Here is a 23,864-nt window from a genome sequence, read left to right on the forward strand (position 1 = left end):
TCAATCCATTATGACTAATGGAAGAAGTTTGACTAGATATGCGGGCAGTCTGACAACCTTTACAGAATGCATGTCCAGTGCTCTGGTCTTTTCTGGCAGCATGTTGGGTTAGCTTATTGTTTGACCCAATTTAATCATACCTTTGAATGACAAACAATCAGAAATTCATGTAGAGTTTCAAGCCACAAGTCATATTAATAATAGGTTGTCAATGGAAGCTTAAATACAATCTCATCTAACAGCCTAATAGCATCTGATGAGATATGAAGCCTTAAAAATTACTATTATCTCTATCTTGCCTTTGATCACTGCAAAAACATATCCAAAGGTAACAATTCCAATGTGAAAAACATAGCCATGTGATTGAAGATGGTGGTAGTCTGAATTAAGATAAAGCGATTACTCTGAAACTAATGCTGTGTTTTATACAGCTGAAATATCCAGAAGAAAATGAAGAGATTTTGCTGCTTAGATCCATTATAGATGTCAATTTGCCTAAGTTCTTATCCCATGATCTCCCACTTTTTGAGGTGAGGAATCTTTTTAATCTAATCTGAATTAAAGAAGTAAATGATGCAGAGATTATACACTAACAGGTTCTCATATCTCTTTTATAAGTGCAATGTTATTACTCTTGTTAGGCTGTAGATATGTTTATAAGTATTAGAGAATTAGTAAATATATAAAATCATGTTTATGTTAGGGTAAAATGTTAAAAAATGGGTTTTTGGGGAAAATACCCCATTTTTCTTTCATTCCCTTTGCCTTCATTCTTATACAAAGTTCTGTCCTTTTTACTTCTGGCATCATTACTTTTTGCATATAATTCTGCCACTCTTGCCACTGATATAGAATTTGCCACATTGGTAGAGGTTAATCTTAAAGGGGTCATCAAGCATATTCTATACCTAAATTTCTTCAGTTGTTTATTAAAAACCTTAAGTGTGAAGAGGAAATGGGAGCTTTGCAGTCCTCTGCTCCCAGGCTCTGTGTGTCTGATGTAAATGTGAAACCACACTGGAACACAATGCCTACAAAGAGGCTGAACAATGTTAAACAAATCCTAAATTTCCACCAAAAATACTTGCCCACCCATGTGGATGGCATGACTTCATTCATTGGCTTACTTGCTACAACCTGCATTCTCCCCGTAAATATTGGATGGTTCTTGACAACCCATAGATGAATCCCCATACTAAACCATAGTTCAACTATGCTTTGTTGTGTAAATTACAATTGATCTGGTTCCTCAAGTTGCTATAGCTAAAACTATGCACCATATTAAAATCAACAGGGAACCATATTTATGAATGTATGAATCTATGTCTCTGAACCAGGCCTCAATAAAATGGTATATTGTATCAATGCTGACTCAGAATTCTGGGGGATATTTTCAGAGACAACCTATATTGCTTGGGGAAGACTTATTGACAGCAGTCAGATCATACAACTGGTTTGAAAAGGTATTTTGGACATCTTTAAATACCTTCCTTTATTGTTCATGCTTTGGCAGGGCATCACTTCAGATTTATTTCCTGGTGTGAAGTTGCCGAAGCCAGATTATAACGATATCCTGGAAGCGATCAAGACAAACTGTGATGAAATGGACTTGCAAATGACTAACTTCTTTGCAGAGAAAATCTTACAGATATTTGAAATGATGATTGTACGCCATGGCTTTATGATAGTTGGAGAACCCTTTGGTGGAAAGACCTCTGCCTATCGTGTTTTGGCAGCTTCATTGGGTGACCTGTGTGAAAAAGTAAACCTATTTGCTTTTGTGAAAAATCTTGTTGAAAAAAGCAAAGGTTATGCTTCTGTTCAAAATATTAAGAAGCATGGTCTTAATTCAATTCAACTTATTTACTTACTAATTATTAATATTGTTAATTTAAAACAAATTGTTAATTTAAAACAAATTCCACTTAAATTCAATGGGATTTAACTTCCCAAGAATGATGCTTTTGATTGCAAACTCAAAACATGTTTGAATTTTTAATATTAAATGTTTTAAAACTGGTACCTTAATCTAGTGATTGTAACCTAACAAGAACAGAATTGGTAGAAGTCTACAAATATTTATTGAATGAGCTCCATTCACATACTTTCCTTATCTGTTTATTAAGGATACAGATGGAATCTGCACACCCCTCACACACAGAGTGACTGCCTTCCCCCGGATGCTAAAAAGAGCCATAACATCTTTTCTTACTGTTAATGGGACATGTCACCTTGTAGAATTTATAGAATACATTAGTTTATTCTCCTCTCTTCTTTATTCTGACCTTTTCTACCCTGAGGTGATTATTCTTGGCAACAAACATCCTACTGTTGACTGTATTCACTTAAGCAATAATAGGTCACCCAAAAGCAACTATTGGGGGGAAAAAGGTGATCATGAAAGTCAAATTGTTTGGTCTGAAAGTCCAAACTTTTAACCTCCACCACATGCCCTAACCCCTTGAAGAATACTTGGGGCAGTTCGATGATTTCTACTTGTTTGAAGGACATTTTATTTTTGTCAGGAAGTGCCTGCTATCCTTTTTGGAGTATAATGCTGACTGCCTTTTGTTGCTAATGACCAACAAAAGAGTAATTTGTTTATATATCATTAGATTGATGATATAAGTGTGATATCCACGTGTGAAATGCAGTTTATTTTGTGTGTTCAGGGGCTCATGGAGGAAAATAAGGTTCAGATCACTGTTATCAATCCTAAAGCTATAACCATGGGGCAGCTATATGGACAGTTTGATCCAGTCTCCCATGAATGGTCTGATGGTATCCTCGCCGTCAGTTTTCGAGCATTTGCTTCTTCATCTGTAAGTAGACCCTCAAAATTAAATGTTTTCGGGTTCATCATATGAACAAAGAAAAATCATGCCAGTGATGGAAAAAAGCCTCTAATCGTTGATTTTATCTTAGCCAAACATTCTGTGATTTGATCTTTATCATATTTTAAGGAAGGATGGCTAAAGAAATCTGAATTGATCAATCTTATTCATTATAACTGGTAGTTGTGAATACATAGTATATTCTTTGTATTTTCTCATGTGTCCTGCAAAAAGAAGGAGTTGGATTACTGGCTTCAGGAAGGACTGATCCACAGTACTGACCCTTCCTCTCTTCTTGCCTGTCTGATGTTTTCTTAACAAACTTCTAGAGGTTTATCTTATAAAAAAGAATAATATATAACTAATACAATAAAGCATCCATAGTAGAAGTAATCAATACCATTATTAATTGAAATTATACTTTACAGGATGTGGTGGCTTAACTACAGCCCAGGGACTGCTGGGATAGCTGTTGCTAAGCAATATGATTATAAAGCTCAATGTCATGTGACCAGGTGGTTTAGCAGTAGCAATCCCAGCAGTCCCCATTGCTGTCCCCATTAAGAGAGTTGCTAAGTGGGAATCTTGTGTGACTGTGACTTGCACCTTCCTGCTGGCTTCCAAGAATGAAAAACCAGCAAGAAGTCGCAACTTGTGGTCAAAACAAACCTTTCCTTAGGTAGCTTGCAAGCAGGACAAGGGATGAATACTTGGTGGGCAGGTGACAGCTACAGGGTGCTACAGGCAGATGCAAGTGCGGACAGGCAGGCACTATGGACAGGTGCAAGTAAAGATAGGGGGGCACAAGGGCAGATGGGTACTATGGACTGTGGGTGCATAATCAGGTGTTGTGGGCAGGCAGGAGTGTGGGCTGATGGTGCTATGGGCAGGTGCAGGTGAGTACTATGGTTGAACATGAATGTAGGAAGGTGGTTGGGCACTACAGAGTATGTGTGGGATTGGGCGGTCAGGCATTATGGGGTACAAGAACCTCATGCCACCTAAGGAGATAAAATTGCAGGAATACCAGGATCTTGTGAGAGAAACTTGGGACTTCCCTGCTGATTTTCCCATAGACTTTGCTAATGGGTAGTTGGTAGGGGACGTTTTAAATGGCAATTATGTGACCACAAACTAATGCAACAAATGTGAGCCAGTTGACAAATGCCTGAATTAATCATGTGACTGCAGGGATATTGTGACAGGCACAACTATGAGGATCAGTCATAAGTCCCCACATTCAGTGCCATTGTAGCTTCAAATGTTCGCTGAACAAACGGTCGCTAAGTGAGGACTGCCTGTAAAGTAATATCAAAGTATTTTTTTTTTCAACTCAGACACCAGATAGGAAATGGCTTATTTTTGATGGACCAGTGGATGCTGTATGGATTGAGAATATGAATACTGTGCTAGACGATAACAAGAAACTCTGTTTGATGAGTGGTGAGATCATCCAGATGTCACAACAAATGAGCCTTATTTTTGAACCGATGGATTTAGAAGTTGCGTCTCCTGCTACTGTAAGCTTACAGATGAACAGATGATTTCTTGCTACTGAATGATTATTAGTCATCTTGGAAAAAAATCAAATTAGACCTCAAGAATTATGGTTTATCAACTGTTTTTTTTAAAAAATTCATTCAGGTCTGAGGGAGTAAATCTGGAACTGAAATAATATGTCCTTGATTTTGATCTTCAGAATGACAAGTTGGGACCTCAGGATCTGAGGGTTTAGTTCTGGATGGGGTTGCGCTATCTCAGATAGTCTTGGTGCACAATCTGGGTTTCTTTTTCCTAGACTTGTGCCTCCTGATCAGAGCAGGGGGTAGTTATGACTAGAAGAGCCCTGGCACAATGTTGTGCTCAGTTGTGCCTTTTCCTGCATCATGACTCCTAAGCTTAGTCACTCGAGCTCTAATCATCTTCCATTTGTATCATTGCAACATTTTCTTTATGGGCCTACCTTTGAAGAGTATTCAGAAGCTACAACTGTTGCCAAATGTAGTAGCATGACAATTCTGGAGACCCCTCGAGTGGCACATGTGGCATCTCTCTTACATGAACTGTACTGGCAGCCAATTTGCTTCTTGGCCTAATTCAAGCCCTTTATGGCATGAGTCCTGGTATCTGATGAACCATCCCATCCTTGCCCCATTCATTCCAGCAGAGAAGGACTACTTCAAATCCCACCAGCCAAAGAATTTTGACTGGTAGGGTTCGGGGAAGAGCCCTTTCTGCTGTGTCTCCATTCTTTGAAATATTCTTCCATCAGAGGCGAGGTTCGTCCCCACACTCCTTGTCTTCCTGAACAACCTAAAAATTTGGCTCTGCTGCTTGGTCTGGGGCCCCAAGAGGGGCCTGCTTCATTGCAGGTGGCTGACAGGATATAGAAGGTCTTTACTACCAGACCATCCATTATTTTGGTTATTAAGTTTTAACTTTTCTATTCAATTTTTCAAATTTTAATGTTTGTTTTAGCACTTTTAAACTTTTTATTAGATTATAAATCATTTAGAGTTGCTGTATTGGTGAGATGGACAGCATATAATTTAACAAGCAAACAAATAACACACTACCAGGGGAGCATGACTGAAGACCCTTTGTTTTTTTTAAATATCTTGCTATTTTTGTAATGTAGAGTGTCTTCGTGGAAAGATTTATCAGTTTGGAGACAGTGAATCTGTCATACATGTTGTTTTGCACTGTCCTTTTTGGATGAGTGCTTAAATTTAATAATTTCCCTCATATTTTTTTAAATAAAGTTTTATTTGGGTTTTCACACATACAAAATACAAGTAAAACATCTTTTTTGAAAATAGCATGGTCCCGGGTTGAACTTCTTTATACAGACACAAAACTCAATTTCATGCTCCTTTTTGTATTCTATTCCATATCTTATCCTATTTTACATTTTCTATATAGTTTTCCCCCTCTTTTAATTTTCTCAATTTTATTTTGATTATCTCATCTCAATTCAAATCATTATATTTATACTTTTGTCTGTTCTGTTTCAATTTCATATTATCTTTTCTCATTAAACAAAATTTCTCCTGTAGTTACTAATTGGAGTATGACACCTTTATATCTTTTAATTACATCCATTCAACTCTTATTTAAACTTCAATATATACCTTAAGTTTATGACCTTCAATATAATACATAATACATAACTTCCAATCGAATTCTGCTTGGTACATTCTTATAATACACACTATATTCTTAAAAAAAAAGATTGTAAATATATGTAATTATAAACCCTCATTCCATTCCAGTTCAGTTCTATCATTAATAATCGTTAAAATCTTAACATCTTTAACACTTCTTTTCAATTAAATATCATACTTCCTTAAAAACACACATATTCTCCATAATTCATTTTTCCCTTATTTCTCTTCACATATTTTTATAAATCATTAAATATACCTTTTGTTACATTTATTTATTGACAAGCATTCCACTGAATTACGATAGCTATTTTATCAGACATTTTAATCATACATTTTTTCATATTTTCTAAAATTATTTCTGTTTCTAATATAACCATACTATCTTATGTACCTTTGCAGAATCCCTTTTTCCATTAAGTTTTCACCCATGATCTCTAAATAGGCCCTGTTTCTCTATATTTTGCTTCTGTCCTTTATAACTTCTTTTCCTTTCTTTCTTCCCTCTCATCTTCTCCCTCCCCTTGTCTCTCTAGTTCTAATTCTCTCTTCTGCATTTCCCTCTTCTGTTGCTTTCTGATTTTATACTTATTTTTCACTCTATTTTTTTTGGAGTTGTTTTTCCCAATCTTAAACTTTCCATTCTCTTTCCCCCCTTTCCTTTTTTCCCCCCACCTAAGATTACTTGTTCATTAAGATGGCTTCTTCTTTGTCGCAATCTTCTTGTTCTGCAGGCATTTCTTGTTGTTTCTCATAATTCCAAATCTCCATTTCTAAAAACTGAAATGTAATGTAGAGTGTCTTCGTGGAAAGATTTATCAGTTAGGAGACATGTTGTTTTGCACTGTCCTTTTTGGATGAGTGCTTAAATTTAATAATTTCCCTCATATTTAGATTGCTCTTGCGGATCAGATGAAGAAAAAGAGCTACAGTATTCTTTTGGGTGGATGTTAGAAAAGTAACCAAACCCTAAATGATACTATATCTCTTTTACTTTCACTTAGTCTGTCATTTGATTAAAAATTAGACACATTTTCTGCTTGATTTTGTATAATAGGTAAATTAAGCCAACTTTTCTTCATTGGTATTAATTAATTAATTAATTAATTAATTAAATGTACATGCCACCCATTTTGCCTCAAGCGACTCTAGGCAGCTTACAATAAGGTAAAAACAACACTATCAATACACTTCCTTGAAAAAAAAAACCTGATAGTTTCAGTGATAGTTTCAGTATTTCATGATACCTAATGAAATACCTAGAAGTTTTTATTATGTGAAGGTGTTCTCTCTTCCTGCAGGTTTCTAGGTGTGGAATGGTCTACATGGAGCCTCACATGCTAGGTTGGAGACCTTTGATGTTGTCTTGGTTACATCTAATGCCACCTACAGTCACCACTTTGCATAAAGAATTTATAACAGGCTTATTTGATAGAATCATTCCACTTTCTGTTGAATTTGTTAGAAAATGTACAAAGGTATGATAAAGTGGTATTTATTTACTTTTAAAAATATTATTAACAATATATAAAATATGTTTACATATGAGACACGAATGGTGTATTCACTGTTGTTAATAGTGGTTCTGTAACAAAAATATTTATGTATGCATATACGTGTGTATGTGTGTGTGTGCGTATGTTAGTTTTTAGGACATAGATGTGTGAGTTAATTTTACTTGTTTATTTACATAATATAAAAATAAGTTTTTGCTTCAGTATGGAACTCAAGACAGGGTCCATTGGGAACTCTGAGATGGTCTTTCATTTGGACATTGTCCAGACCATTATTTGTTTCAGTGTAATAAATACTTCACTCAAAGTGGTATAAAATGTTGTCTTTTTCTGAAAATGTGGCTATTGAGGTGTTTGTTTAGCTGTTTATGTGCTACATTTTAAAATATATTTGTAGTAATTTAGCTATTAATGGAAATGGAATAAAGATTTAGCATTTGTTCTACAACTACACAAATTAGTCCCTATTCTGCAGTTGGATTTGGTAATTATTATTTCAAGGATATCACATTGGTTGCTAATTGTGTTCTTTCCATACCTGTTATTACAATCTTATTTCTTACCCAAAGTTCTAAATAAAGAGTCTCTAGAAACCAGTGTTTTGTTGTTTTCCTCTCTGTGGCCACATTGTTAAAACTGCATTACTGTATAAAGCAAAATCAGTTAAAGTTGTTCCTAAATCAGCAATAGAAGAATGGTATTCAAATGAGGTCACATTTTCTTTTTTCCTAGGAACTTTCTCCAACATCAGACACAAACCTGGTTCGGTCTTTAATGAATCTCATGGACTGCATGATGGATGAATTTCACAATGAAGCAAAACTTAAAACTGTTACTGACCGTGAAATATTTTCATGGCTTGAGGTGGGCAAGATCTTCTAAGTACACTGAATAGTTTGAAGTTCTCTGAACTTTTCAGAGGTGAAAAATCACTAAGAGGCCAGAAAAAGCATGCTTGTGTGATGTTAAATTCATTTTATTTTTGTATCATCATGAAATTAAAGTCTTGGTTTATTGACATCCAAATCAATTAACAGCATAATAAATAGAAAATTTAACCTTTCATAGGTTTATAATAAAAACTAAAATATTAATAGAAGAATAATTTTGGATCATACTCAGGCCCACCTTGGTCCACATATTTCACCATGATCTCCACCTACGGAGTGTTGCCAAGAAGGAGATGAAGATACAGATAGTCCTCACTCACTGATTGGGACTGGTAACTCCAAGTGTCAAGGTTGTAAAACAAACCATCAGGTGACCACACCAAACATACAACCTCAGTTCTGGCTGCACCTGTTAAGTGATTCACTGTGGTTGTTAAGCACAATGCCATGTGAGTATGACTTGCAACTTCATGCCAGTTTCCCCATTGAATTTTGCTTGTTGGAAGCCGGCTATGAAGGTTGCAAATGGCAACCATGTGACCGCAGGACACTGTGACTGTTGTAAATGTGTGCCATTTGTCAAATGCTTGAATCACAATCACATCAGCACGAGGAAGCTGCAATGGCCACAACTTCAAGGACCGATTCTAAGTTTAATTTTTCAGCACTGTCATAAATTTGAATGGTCACTGAACCAGGTAGCAAGCAAAGAGCATCTGTACGTTCCCCCCTCCCTCTTGCAGACAGAGGTATGCTTTCCCCATCCTGGAGATGACACTAAAACTTAAGAAATTATAATTCTGTTTCTGAATTTATCCGATAGCCATTCAGATTAGTGGACGTCACATTTTGTAGTAATGAATTCCACAGGTTAATTATGTGGTAGAAGAAGATATACTTTCTTTTTTCTGCTTAATTCTCCTTCCAGTTAGTTTTAGAGCTACTGCTTCTAGTGTTTTGAAAGATGGAGGAGAACTTTCTTCTGTATGCTTTTTTCCATGCATTATTTTAAACATCTTGATCGTGTTTCCTCCTTTGTCCTTTATCCATGCTAAAGAGCCCCAGATGTTCCAGCCTTTTTTTTGTTTATGAGAAAGGTGGTGTAGGCATCTGAGCATGTGAGCTGCTTGCTTCTGCATCATTTCCAGCTTTGATATACCTTCTATAGTGTGACAAACAGAACTTCACATAGATAGCAACCTAAGGAGAAAACATATGGGTTTTTGCCTTGGGAATGAAAGGAATGTAGAATGGTCCGGGGAAGCCTTTCTAGGGAATGCTGTAGTGACAGAAATACCAATGAATAAAAAAAATCTTGCAATTTCAGTTTTTACCCAATAATATTTTCCTCTAGGCTAATTACATCCATTGGAACAGATTTCCAATTCCCCTGCATGTTCTTGTGCAGGATGGATAATTTACCTATATTCTCCAGTCTCATTTTTTTTTTCCTATCAACATTTCAATATTTGAAATTTCATGGTAGATTTGAAAAATAATAAGCACAATTCTGTTGGCTTAATGCAGCCATTTTACTGGCTTCCCTATGCCCACCCCCAAACCCTAGAACAGGGCTGTCAAACTCGCGGCACATTGTTATCGTCACGTGATGTATCGTGACTTTTTTCCCTTTGCTAAACTGGGGATGGGTGTGGCCAATGCATGATGCATCCAGTTCATGGGCCGCGAGTTTGACACCTCTGCCTTAGAAAGTATCTGAAAATGTTATTTGACATCTGTCAGCATTTTCTGCCCCAGCTCTCTTAATCTGGATTACAAGACTTGCAGGTTGGAGGTGGCTTCTGTAGGAAGAGGAGGTTGGAAAGGTATGTGGCAGGAATTAAAGTTTAATCATTGCTGGTTGCTATCAGCTATCAGCATGTATCTGTTAGTACACTACTCTGACTGACATATACAGAGTGACTTCTGAGCTTATTTAGTTTGGGATTACATGTTTTCCCCCCATGCAACTTTTGACCACTTGGTTTTGTTCTGTAGATTTCTTAAAACTGTAAGATTGAAACTTGAAATGTTGTTGATGTGTGTATGAATGATTACTTTTAATTTGTTTTCGAATACTCCAGAGCATTTTTGTGTTTGCACTCACATGGTCTGTTGGAGCCAGTTGTAAAGAAGAAGATCGACTGAAGTTCGACAAGATTGTGCGTGAACTGCTTGAAGGACCAATGACTGATGAGACAAGAGAAAAGTATAAATTGTTGAGTGGGGTTGAGCATTTCCGGGCAAAAATCTTAACTGTTCCCTATCCAGAAGATGGAACAATTTATGAATATCGATTTATCAAAGATGTGAGTGTGTTTGTTTTGAACAGAGATTTTCAAAGAGCAATTGATAAAATTATTATTGTAATCTAATTATTTGAATTGTGGGATTTGGCTCACGTACAAATGAAAAAAAATAATAGCTGTGGAAGTAGGACACATTTATTTATTAAATGCTTGATGCACTTATTACATTATGATAATAAGCAAGAGAAGTGAGATTTGCCATTGAGATATGCCATTGAGATAAATTTATACTTATTCTCATCAGGAAGATGCTATCTGAAGTTGTATTTCAGCTAATGTGCTTTTAATAAGAGAATTAAAATGGTCCTTAACCCTTTTCCATTGAAACCGATAGAAAGTAGTTCAGTGCCTACAAATTGGAACTGATAAATTCCAATCATTCAACAGCCAAAAAGCTGCAGGACAGGCTCCTTAAAACAAGGGCTAGTTAAAGGTTTGGGGTGGGGACGTTTGTGTCATGAAATTTTGGTTTATTTGGGGAGGCAGAACCTGTCCTCCAGAACCTTGTTTTAAAACATTTTATCTATTTGTAAGTTGTCCAGAGTTACTGGGAATCAAGCAGCCTATAGATAAAATAAACAAGTAAATGAACAAACATATACAACGTAGCCATTGAAGAAAAAAAACAAGGAAAATCTGACCTGGTTCTCACTTTCTGCAGAGATGATCTCTCCATAGCATGTCAGGACCTTATCCTGAATTTTAAATTTAGAAGTATAGCATACAGTGTACAATACTTGAAAAAAAACCTCTACAGTCTTTTGTTATTTATTATTAAAGTTATAAAGAATGAAGGAAAAAACGATGCTGACATAAACAGATAGTTTAAAAAGTCAATTATAAGCACAAATGCCTAAGCACTTTGAAATAATCAGTTGCTAATGCAATGAGATATGCATGATATCACTGGATGAGGAAATTGCAGGCTTATGTAACACCCCCCCCCCACACACTGCAATGCTTTCTAATTACTTGGTCTTAAATTTTGAAACAGGGAGCTGGAAGATGGGAACCATGGATAGAAGCACTTCAGTCAGCTCCACCTATATCAAAGGATATGTTGTTCAATGAAATAATTGTTCCCACTTTGGATACTATACGATACTTTTCATTGATGGACTTACTGACAACACATCAGAAACCTACCATATTTGTTGGACCCACGGGAACTGGCAAGAGTTCATATATTATAGTATGTATACATGAAACATGCATTATATACTTGGTACAAGATCCCTACAGTTTCAATTAAAGAAATGGGTTGCTGCAGGAAAGCTGGATCCTTATTTTTTTAACTGAACATTACATTGTTCAGAATCAGATTGGTTGTGTTCAAATGATCCTTCCTTCCTTCCTTCCTTCCTTCCTTCCTTCCTTCCTTCCTTCCTTCCTTCCTTCCTTCCTTCCTTCCTTTCTACCTACCTACCTACCTACCTACCTACCTACCTACCTACCTACCTACTACCTCCCCACTCCCTCTCCTTAGTCTCCCATGGAACCTCTTTCAATTCTGGGAAACCCTCGAGTTCACAGAATGATTTTTTTCTCGTTCCAGGCCCTTCCATCTGAAGGTCTCTGTCTTAAAGGGCATGTGATACCTGCCCTAGGCCTACAATATATCCATGCCACAGGGTAGAACATACTAAATGTTCTTCTGAAATAGTGGCCACACTCCCAACTTTATTTATTCACAACAGGTGTTGGAGAGTTGTAGCATGCTTGAAGGAATGATCAGATTGAACTGAGGTTTTGTGCTTTGTTTTCCACCACCCATGTGTTGTGCACACTGGGGATACCTGTGAAAAAAAGACAAAAAGGGACATACTTATAAGGTTAACTTTCTAATGCTGTCTTTTGTTTTAAATAAAGTTAAGTATGATGTAGAATGGTCTACATTTTGAAGACCTGAGGATTGTTAATATACAATTTGTGTTATTTCAATACAAATGTTGTTTTCCAATAAAATACCACGATGGCAAATGGTAATCATAGTCAGAGGCTTGCAGAAAACTTTCCCCAAAAGTATCTATTGCAGAGCATTTTTATTTTTCCCAACATTATTAGTTACCTTTAGAAATGTTATTAGTTACCTTTAAAAATCTTATCTGATTTAACCTATTGGAGGATTTGTTGCACTCAATAAAATCATTTTTAATTCTATCACATTATTTATATAACTTTAAATTATGGATTTCTAATATAGATAAACGATTGCAAAAATTCCAGTATGGAATCCATAGCAATCTAATATTGCTAACATGTAAGTTACTTTTTTGGGTCTTCCTTCAGTATAACTGATTTTATTAATGTAAGTAATTATTACATTCATATTATAAATAAGTAAATCTGTTCTTCAGAAGAAAGGGTCATGTAACATAGGGGGTTATAAATTATTAAATTTGTTTGTACTTATTTTGATGAAGATCAGAAGCTAAATATTTTATTTCTCTTGTTCTTTCCTTTCTCTTTTCTTTTTCCCCTGTGCACCTTTTACTATCTTTTTCCTTTTCCTTTTCTTTTTTTCTGAGTTTAGTGTGTAGTTTCTTTTACCTTTGTTATTAAAACTTTCAATAAAAGTGCATTTAAAAAAAAGAAAAGTGGCAAATGGCCCCCAACAATTGTGCCAATTTTAATGTTAATAATTTTATTCTGATTTTATATGAAGTACTTAAACTACAAATTATTTTTTCAATAAAGCGCCATAATGGGTTTTTATTTAATCACTCTTTGATATAAATTTTGTTTAATACTGTTTTAAAGTATTAGTACCAGTACCATGGGAGCCATGGTTCACATGAAACACCAAAGTGTTGTTTACACAATTGCTGAAATGTTATTGTTGGCAATCTTATTTTAGGGTAATCAGAATAAATTTATAAATTTATAAATTTATTATCAATTTATTATTAAATTTATTTATTATCAGCTTTTCTTAAAAAATAAAGATTGGATTGAGCTGTGCTGATAGCGTATTACAGCTGTGTCTATATCATCACCTTCCTTCTCCTCCTCTTCCTAAGTGGATGTTTTGACACAATTAAACCACAAATTTCTTTACCCATTAAAACAGCATTCAGTTTAGTAAAGTAGACATGGAAAAATCCATTATGTATTGGTATCAAACAACTTGTTGTTCTCTTGTACATTTTGAGAAGAAGAGAAAGGTACATAAGGAAAACATGTGCATACTTAAACTAGTGAGTTGAGAGATGAGTTGTCAACCTAGTTGTGTCAATTCAGATCATTTCTTGCTGGTCGTAGCCATTCCTGTATTCTTCTTTTAATATTCTGTTTTGCTTATCCTTTATCTGGCTCGTATTTTTGTAAATAAGTTATACTATAGTGCTATTAGTACTAATAAGGTTAATCCTTGTCACTTTCCAAAATACATGAACAATATTACACTTTCTGAATTGAATACCCTAAATCTACCCTGATCTGTGATGGCTGCTGGCTGTAACATAAACTTTATGGCTCTGCCATTCTTTGCAGATTCAGCCTAATACCCACAGCCTGAAACTGAATGTCACCATGACAAGGATTGAAACATCTAATTCTTTTAGAAGCTGAGAAAGGCATTTTACTGTTGGAAACTAATTCCCCTTAGGCATCCATTCCCTTCCTAGGTGTCCACTTCTTCCTGTTTCAAGTATTTAGTGGCATTAGATAGAAGTTAATTCGGTCTCCATTCTGTGCATGTAATAAATTGCTGTTTATTAGAGAGGATGCTTGCTACCGTGCATGATTATACATTCCAACATAAGTATAATTTTTAAAATAATATTCATTATTTTTTTGAAAATTGTTTTTGGGTAAAACTATTTCTCTGAATTGTAGATTTGGGGAAACCAAAAAAGATCCTCAGGACTAACATCATTGCAGAACTTAGGACCTGAGAACCAACTTCTGTACAGGTAGTCCTTGACTTAACGACTACAGTTGAGCCCAAAATTTCTGTTGTTAAGGAAGACAGTTGTTAAGTGAATCTTGCCCTGTTTTACAATCTTTCTGGCCTCTGTTGTTAAGTAAATCACTGCAGTTGATAAGTTAGTTATCTGGTTGTTAAATGAATCCAGGTTGCCCATTGACTTTGCTTGTCAGAAGGTCATAAAAGGTGATCATATGACCCTGGAACACAGCAACGGTCATATGTATGAACCAGTTGCCAAGCATCTGAATTTCGATCGCATGATCGTGGGGATGCTGCAAAGGTGGTAGGTGTGACAAAGGGTCATAAGCAACTTTTTTCAGTGCTGTTGTAACTTTGAATTATCTAAACAAACTGCTGTAAGTCGAGGACTACCTGTATTTATTGAAAAGGCCACTATACTTAGCCTGTTCATGTGATATTCCAGAAGTTGTTAATGAGTCCAATAATATTTCAAAACATCAGTGATGCATTCAATCTTAATCTATATAAAAAGGTGCCTTTAAATTTAGAACCTCTTTGATTTATTTCTGCAGGAACTCATTAGAGAAGCTTGAATGTTAATGACTTTGCATTTGTTACCTGCCCATCATTTTTCTAAAGAGAATAACTAGCAAACTTGAAGGGGAAAAAGCCACCTCATTCGAATGACTTGCAATAAAAACAGCCCTTCTGCTTGTCTTTTTCTGGGCTGCCACATTGATATGCTCATGTGAGCTAATCTTGTCTCTTTTTAAAACTATCTTGACAGGATTTTCTTTTAAATCGTTTAAATAAGGAAATCTACAAACCACTGCTCATTAACTTCTCAGCGCAGACGACGGCAGCCCAGACTCAGAACATCATCATGTCTAAGCTTGATAAAAGGAGAAAAGGAGTCTACGGTCCTCCCCTAGGAAAGAAAATGGTAACTTAAAAGATAGAAATGCAACTTGTCGCCCTGCTTGTGGCAGGCCCTCTGCATTGTTTTTAATTGGTATATTTTGAGTGCCAAACAGAGATACAATACTTCCTTTGTCAAAAGCACAACGATATATAAATTGCTGCCTAATTTTAAAATGTTATGGTTCTACAAATTTTCCCACAGATTTTAAACATGGAAGCAGCAGTTTTCACTTGTATCTCATGTTCACAATGGTTATGGTATTGCTGTGGTTTTCATTCCAAACCTGTACAGGAATATGAACGAGCCAGTTTTGGTCTATAGCAGGGGTGTCAAACTCACATCATCATGGTGGTGTCACGTGACATATCGGGATTTCCCCCCTTCGCTAACCCGGGCATGGGGGTGGCCAGCATGTGATGCGTCCGGCCCACGGGCCAGGAGTTTGACAACCTGGTCTATAGGTTAAAAAGCTGGGGCGAGAAATCAGGAGACTATGAGTTCTAGTCCTGCCTTAGACATGAAAGCCAGCTGAGTGACCTTTGGCCAATGGGCCAGTCACTCTCTCTCAGCCCAACCCATCTCACAGAAGTGCTGTTGTGGAGCAAATAGGAGGAGGAAGAAGTATTAAGTATGCTTGCTGCCTTAAGTTATTTATAAAATAAGAAAGATGGGATAAAAAGATCATAGAAAAAATAACCCATGTAGTGCAACTCTAAATCTGATTCAGAGTTTGGATTTGCTTAATGTGTTAACAAGGAACATGGGGGCAAAATTCTGGATCATGTAATCTCCAAAATCCAACTAACCATGGCCGCCAAATCATGTAGAAGTTGTATTTACCTCCAGATAAATCCAACTTTCTTAAGAGCACAGCTTCCTTGAATCTGTTAATTCCTTCTGCATAATTTCTTGAGTGTGAGATGACTTTTCTGAATTCATTAACACAAAATCTTAAGGAAGTCCCGAGAATAAGTCAAGAAGTCAAATGCTGTGGTTTTCAGTTCTTCCCTCCTTGGGCCACAATCTGGGGAATGAAAGAAGGGCAAAAGTGGGAAGAAGAACAACTGTCTAAGCTGTCCAGGTAGATGCTGATTCCAAATGCACTTAGCTGGCAACCCACTATTCTATCACTTTGGAGTAGATGTTATTGGCATGCAAAAATGAACGAATTGCTTAAGTGAAGCAATTACTAGATTGCCTGTCTCATGCACACAAGTCTTAAGTACATTTTGTCAGTAATTCTGACTGAAGTAATTGGAGCTAGACCACATTTATATGTTTATACCCCATCCCCTCTACACACACACACACACACACACACTTATGTATGCATATGAAGACGCACCATTCTAGACAGATGTTATTCATGGCATCTAGAATGGTAGAGTAATGAGATAGGAACAATGTATCACATCATTTTAGATTGAGAATTAATGATTATATTTTACTATTCTCTGGACTCTGGAGCAAATGAACCAAGAAGCAAGCATCTTTACATAACTCAAAGGAAGAAACTTGGGTTATTTATTTAAGTTCTCCAGAATCTGCATATGCTCACAATAAGGTATAAATATAATGAATCAATCACTCAATCAATAAAAAGAATAATAAATAAGTGCATATTTCTAATATGACTTTTTTGAGATAAGAACCCCAAATTGCAAATTACAAATTATATGTAAAACTTATATTTTACAAGAAACCACTTTAAAAACGTCAACTAATTTAAAGACCCATACACTGGGCCAAAACAAATTGCAGACTAATAGCAAGCCAAAATAAATTTAATGATGGTCATAGCAAATACAACTCAGTGGTTTCCAATCTACTGCAGAACTTTAATTTTGGAAATGAAAACATCATCCTCAAACATCTTCCCAAAATCTCTGATACAGGCTTAGGGCTGTGACACCACAGGGGTGATTGTAAACAGCTGAACAAAATTTGCACTAGTAGAAAATATAGTGAAAAGACCTAGACTGTTTTTTCATCCACTGGTTTTGTTACTGGATAACAAAGTGCCATTTAGTAGTTCAAATTGGATAAAATTGCCTCCATTAACATGCAAATAAATTGCAAATAATTCATTGTGCAGTGGAACCCCACTTTTCTTAATCTTTTTTTCTTGCAATCAGTTTGTATTGTTTCATTTATCAGCTAGCTCATGGGCAGCTTCCATGGCAATAACCTTTTTTAAAGAAACAGCAAGAAGAAAAACTAACTCATGTTCAAAGATCCTCAAAGAAGAGAAAGGAGATAAGAATTAGCTTGGCTTCACATATTACACTAAGACATGGATGGTTTAGCCACAATTTATTCAATATACTACAATTGCCTGTGTTTATGCAACAGACAAACAAAAAGAAACCATATTATAATTTAGCATGGTACATTAGAGCCTCTATATCTGAACTGCAAAAATGAGGATGGAAGAATTTCCTTAATATGTATCTCTAGTGGTCTTCCAGATTTTTGTAACACGGATACCAAAGATATATATACTTTTAGTACATGAATAGCCATACTCAGTATATCTATCCTAAGAATAGGTATAATACAGGCAATAGAGCAAAGGATTGAATATTGTCCTTAACCCTTGATTTAGAACTGAGCTAAGATACCTGAGATGTAGGCTGAGATGTGTTGGACTCCAATCAATAACTATAGAAAGTGGGAATTTTCCCATAGCATTTTACACTGTCTTAGAAATATGCAAGAGGAGAGCAGGTTGGTTGTTACCGATTTGCCTGGAAACAAGCTTACTCTAGATGAACTCAGCAGCATTTTTTAAAAAATGTCTTTTGGGTGTAACCTATAGACCCTGTACAGAATCAGTGTCCTTTTGAGAAACAGTTTTGTTTTTTAGGTGGTATTTGTTGACGATGTCAATATGCCAGCAAGAGAAGTCTATGGGGCTCAACCTCCAGTGGAGTTACTTCGTCAGTGGTTGGATCACTGGAACTGGTATGACCTGAAAGACTGTACTATGATTAGACTAGTGGACATCCAAATTATTTGTGCAATGGGACCAGCAGGTATGTTTTTTAGTTCTAGTTAGAGAATACATTTCTAAAGTGCCAGACTTGCTACTGATTTATTCTTTTCAAATATTCAAATTAAGTCACTTCTTTTTTTGTCACTTGTGCATCATCATTTAAATTTGCTTGTATGGGAAGGGGCCTCTAAGGCTGAAAATGGCTGAGTCTCTCTGGATCCTTGAGAGGGTCTGTAAAGAGCCTCAGTGATTTGTTGCAGTCGAACTGTGGGTTGATAAAACTAGTCCTCTTTTCTCCTGAGTTTCCTATCATTGGTTTAGGAGGGAAATATGCAGGGAGATCTACAATTTAATATGTGGAAATAATAATTCCAGAATTCCTTGCCTGAGCTAGAAACACAGAGGCTGGTCTATGCTTTTAATTCCTGTTTTCCCCCCAACCCAAAGAAATAGGGATTGCATTTTTGTTTAAAAGATATGGTTTGTTTAAGAGATCCCATAAGCCAGCAGTCCCCAACCTTTTGGGCACCAGGGACCGGTTTTGTGGAGAGAGGTTTTTCCATGGACTGAAGGGTACATGGTTTCATGTGCTGCCTGCACCCCACAGATGGGGCTTTGCTTGTTTTCATGACCCAGTTTCTGGCATGCTGCAGACCAGTTTCAGTCCACGGACTGGGGATTGGGGATCCTGCCATAAACCTTGTCTCAATGTGATTAAAGAGGTAGATTTTTCACGGATGAATCCTCCCTTTGACCAATTCTAAATATTAGCATGGATTGAGAGCCTTTATAAGTAATAACTGTAATAGTGTGTGTTTATTGATATAGCAAGACTTTGGATAGGATTGGTGTCACTTTTACTGTATTGTGTGAAAGGCGTACACATTCCTCCTTCCTCAAAATAAATTGTCTTTTGCCTGTGGCCCGTGTATTTGGATTATAGAAGCTGCTCTTAATACAAAGTCTCCTTTGATTGATGCATAGAGAGTAGGAAGAATTCAAATTGGTTGCAGAAGTGTTTGATAGATTTAGATTTATTGTATGTGCATCAGTGATTTGCTTCCCCTACAGGTGGAGGTCGGAATGCAATCACTCCTCGATACCTGAGACACTTCAACACAATTACCATTAATGAGTTTGATGATGTTTCAATGTATACAATTTTCTCCCGAATATTAGATTGGCATCTTACAATATGGTAGGTGACATTGTTATATTGTGGTATATTAACCTAAATTTAAAAAAAGATAATGATTGTCTGCCATGATATCCTTCCCAAGCATCATATCATCCAGAAGCTTTAGCTGTAGTATTTGCATTTCCCACCAGCAGGTCTTCTCTGATAGCATCATAACATGCCAATACACTGTAGTCAATAATCAAATTAACTATTAAAAGCCATACCCCCCTCCCCAAACTGCAGGAGAACACATTCGGTTTCCCTAGTAATACCCCACTTTACAGGCTCCAAACTCATATTCCTGGATCCCCAGACTTGTTGTGGTTCGCCGGCAGCAGGTGTGAATGGCAGAGGTTTCTGATAGCGAGGACTCAGAGGAGGGGCCTGGGTGTGGTTCAGGGATGGGGCCAGGACTATCGGAGAGTGGGGTGCTGCCTTCGGAGCTTGTGAAGTCTGGCAGCAATGATGCAGAGGACTCCAGGGAGCCTGTGCCCAGTGCGCATGCGTGCAGGGCTGCTCGAAGGAAAGAGCAGCTGAAGCAGCAAGGGCGACTTGGGAGTAAGGCTGGAAGGTGATGGCCTCTCCCATAAGGGATAAAAACCAGCCCTTGGGGATGTGTTCTTTTCAGGAAGCAAAGAAGTTCTTTAGACTCAGAGTCGTCCTTGAAGCCCTGCTTACTCTGGTTTGTTTTTGAAACTTCTGTCGGTGGATATTTAATCAGTAATTAGTCTTCTGTTCTTGGCCACCTTTTGCAACCTTGAAAGGGCTTGCTTTTCACTGCACCATCATGGCTCATAAGCTAAAGAACACAAAGAACTGGATAACTAAGCAACTAATGAACGTTATAAACTAGAGAATACAATATGAATTTCCCTTAGTAAATAAATTGGAAGAATAATTAAAAATAATCAATATTTCTGGATTGGTCTCATAAAATGAATATGGTGTAGGTGACTGACTCTTGATCACTGTTTTTGAGTGATAATTTTTGGTCCTTAATTGCTTGAAGGCCAAGGGTTCTTTAACCAGTCTCTTGGATTGTAAAATAATTTGACTTCTCTGTGAAATTCATTCATACCAGATGTTGCTGCCATCCAGACAACATCTGCACAAGTCCCCAGTCCCTGGCCGATTTAAAATCTTTTCATAAATGGTAGTTGCTGGTTTTGTTTAGTGAATAGCTTTATTGATGACTATTAGTATATATCCAAGTATTTTATAGCCATTGTCTCCGTAAACCAAACTTATATTTAAAATGCAATACAAAGAATTTGGTGATCGGACAAAAATGTCCAACTTTCTATTTTGTGTTGTATGAGTTGTCCTACTGCTTTCATCTTTTCAATCAACAGTTACAACTTCCCTTCAGAATATGTTCAACTGACTGCACAAATTATTAATAGTACAATGACTGTATACAAAGAAGCTATGGTGAACCTGCTCCCTACACCCACCAAATCACACTATTTGTTCAATTTGCGGGATTTCTCTCGGGTCGTTCAAGGGGTTTGTCTGTCACGACCTGAAACAACCATTTCTACAGGAACCATAAAACGCCTTTGGGTTCATGAGGTAAATTTTCTATTAGTAACTTAATTGAAGTCTCAAACATATATTTGCTTGCAAAATATTTTCTTATAAGATAAGGTATTGAATCGTTGAAAACTTTAGTAGCATAAGCAATAAGCAATTAACTGCTGTGACTTGCATAGCAGTTTCTACTTAAAAGAATCCAATAACAGAAAGGATCATATCGTTAAAATTACATAAGTCTGTGATTGGCCATACCCACTGCAGTATCCATTTTGTGAATGGATAACAGGGATGAGATTCTACCGGTTCTATAGAACTCGTTGTTACAATTCTGCACAGTTTGGAGAACTGGAATATCATGCCCCTGTCTGGCCCCACCCCTCTTAGCCCACCCCTCCCCTCCCCGCCCAGTCAGTCCTTATCATGCATGTGTGACATCGCTGACTGCATTCTCTCCCACCCAATCACTACTTAAGGTATTTCTTTTTTTCCCGACGATCAACTGTGCCAGGATCCCCCTCACTGTTTTACTGCTTCACCCAGGAGGCTTTCCTGAGGCCCAGGAGGCAAAAAGGGGCACGTAGAGGTGATCTTGCTGCATACACCCCTGCACTCTGTTTTTTGCCTTCCTGGGCCTCGGGGAAGCTTCCTGGGAGCAAAAATGCCCCCCAGGAGTCTTCCCTGAGACCCAACAGGCAAAAAACAAAAACGGAACAAGGGGGGGTGCTTCAAAAAAAAAGAAGAAACTATGCCCACCCAGTCACATGGCCATGCCCACCTAGCCACCACCACCTAGCCACACCCACAGAGCTGGTAGTAAAAATATTTGCATCCCACCCCAATGGATTATATCATCTGTCCTTCTACTGTGGAGATCATGATGATTAAGAGTAAGGTACCCTTCCTCATCATGGTGCTGGCTGAGGATAATAGGAATTACAGCCCCATCTCGACAGCATCATGTTAAGGAAAGCTGCTACAGGACTACACTGTGTTCATGCCAATCAGTAAAGACATTGATGACAGAAAATCGCTTTTCCACATGATATTTAGTTATTCCCTTCCTGAGAAGAATGTACGTTTCTGTGTCATAGAAATTGTAATTAATTATTATAAAAAATCACAATAATGTCTTTTATGCAGGTCCTTAGAGTATATTATGACCGCTTGGTAGATAAAGCAGATCGCTCTTGGTTGGTTGAATGTATCCGTGAAGTAGTAACAAAGCATTTGGAAGAAGATTTTAATGAACTTTTCCAAAATCTGGATTTCAATTATGACGGTAGGGTAGAAGAGGATGACTTGCGAAGCTTGATGTTCTGTGATTTTCATGACCCTAGAAGGGAGGATACAAATTATAGGGAAGTCTTGGATGTGGATGACCTGAGAGTTGTTGTTGAGGGCCATCTAGAAGAATATAATAATATGAGCAAAAAGCCAATGCAGCTGGTTTTATTTCGATTCGCTATAGAGCATGTTTGTAGAATTTCACGCATTTTGAAACAACCCCGTAGCCATGCTCTTCTGGTTGGGGTTGGTGGAAGTGGTCGACAGTCCCTAACCCGTTTAGCAGCATATATGTCTGACTACACGCCATTCCAGGTTGAAATCTCAAAGAGTTATGGGACCAATGAATGGCATGAAGACCTAAAAGCCATTCTAAGGAGATCTACTGAAGGTGAGATGCAAGGCGTTTTCTTATTCACTGACACCCAGATAAAAAGAGAGTCATTTTTAGAAGACATAAACAACTTGTTAAATGCTGGAGAAGTGCCAAACCTCTTTCCAGTTGATGAGAAACAAGAAATCTGTGAAAAGATGCGCTCCATTGATCGCCAGCGGGATAGATCCAAGCAGACTGATGGTAGCCCCATTGCTCTTTTCAACATGTTCATTGATCGTTGCCGGGATCAGCTCCATGTGGTCCTGGCCATGAGTCCCATTGGAGATGCCTTCCGAAATCGTCTCCGGAAGTTTCCAGCTCTTGTTAATTGTTGCACTATTGATTGGTTTCAGGTAAGATTCTGAAGTACAACTGTGAAAAATGCATGAAAACATTTAAGGCAATCCAATTTTATTCAGTTTTATGTAGTTGAGCAGTGTCACTTTACTCCTTTCTTTCCGGTGGAAAAACTCTCTACTCTGCAGTGGGAACAAGCAATGATTAGAGTCCCAAATTAGAGATAAATTGAAACAATGGTTTAAAGCTGGCTTCTATATTCTGCTGTGTCTGAAAGCTATTTAAGTATATATCTACCATGTATATAACTTTAAGCTGTGGTTAAGTATGGATGCCTTTTGGCCTGTTTAATCCTTTGTAAATATTGGTGTAATTGAAAGAACAAATAAAAATGCAGGTAGTTCAATTCATTTAGTGATCATTCAAAGTGACAATGGTACTAAAAAAAATGACTTATGACCATTTTTCATACTTATGACCATTGCAGCATCTCCATGGTGACATGAACAAAATTCAGATGCTTGGTAACTGACTCATATTTATGACGATTGCAGTGTCCCAGGGTCATATGGATCCTGTTTGGTAACCTGACCAGCAAAGACAATGGGGAAAGCCAGAGTCACTCAACAACCGTGTTACTAACTTAACAGCTGCAGTGATTCACTTAACAA

The 23,864-nt window shown here is 37.1% G+C and overlaps 1 protein-coding gene across 1 annotated transcript in view; it reads left to right on the top strand.

Annotated features, from left to right (window-relative positions):
* DNAH7 (dynein axonemal heavy chain 7) overlaps positions 1-23,864 on the top strand; it is a 158,490-nt gene that overhangs the window by 76,156 nt on the left and 58,470 nt on the right. Inside the window, exons 28-40 of the mRNA XM_087949540.1 lie at positions 432-530; positions 1,514-1,762; positions 2,673-2,822; positions 4,172-4,354; positions 7,300-7,476; positions 8,245-8,376; positions 10,487-10,711; positions 11,706-11,903; positions 15,391-15,546; positions 18,392-18,560; positions 19,592-19,718; positions 21,053-21,272; positions 22,377-23,249. Of these exons, the coding sequence (XP_087805666.1) occupies positions 432-530; positions 1,514-1,762; positions 2,673-2,822; positions 4,172-4,354; positions 7,300-7,476; positions 8,245-8,376; positions 10,487-10,711; positions 11,706-11,903; positions 15,391-15,546; positions 18,392-18,560; positions 19,592-19,718; positions 21,053-21,272; positions 22,377-23,249 (2,958 nt within the window). The remainder of the gene's footprint in view (positions 1-431; positions 531-1,513; positions 1,763-2,672; positions 2,823-4,171; positions 4,355-7,299; positions 7,477-8,244; positions 8,377-10,486; positions 10,712-11,705; positions 11,904-15,390; positions 15,547-18,391; positions 18,561-19,591; positions 19,719-21,052; positions 21,273-22,376; positions 23,250-23,864) is intronic.

Source organism: Notechis scutatus, chromosome 1 (assembly GCF_049901735.1).
Source record: "Notechis scutatus isolate UNSWTSFEM ecotype Mainland chromosome 1, rNotScu1.2, whole genome shotgun sequence".
Taxonomy (NCBI): Eukaryota; Metazoa; Chordata; class Lepidosauria; order Squamata; family Elapidae; genus Notechis; species Notechis scutatus.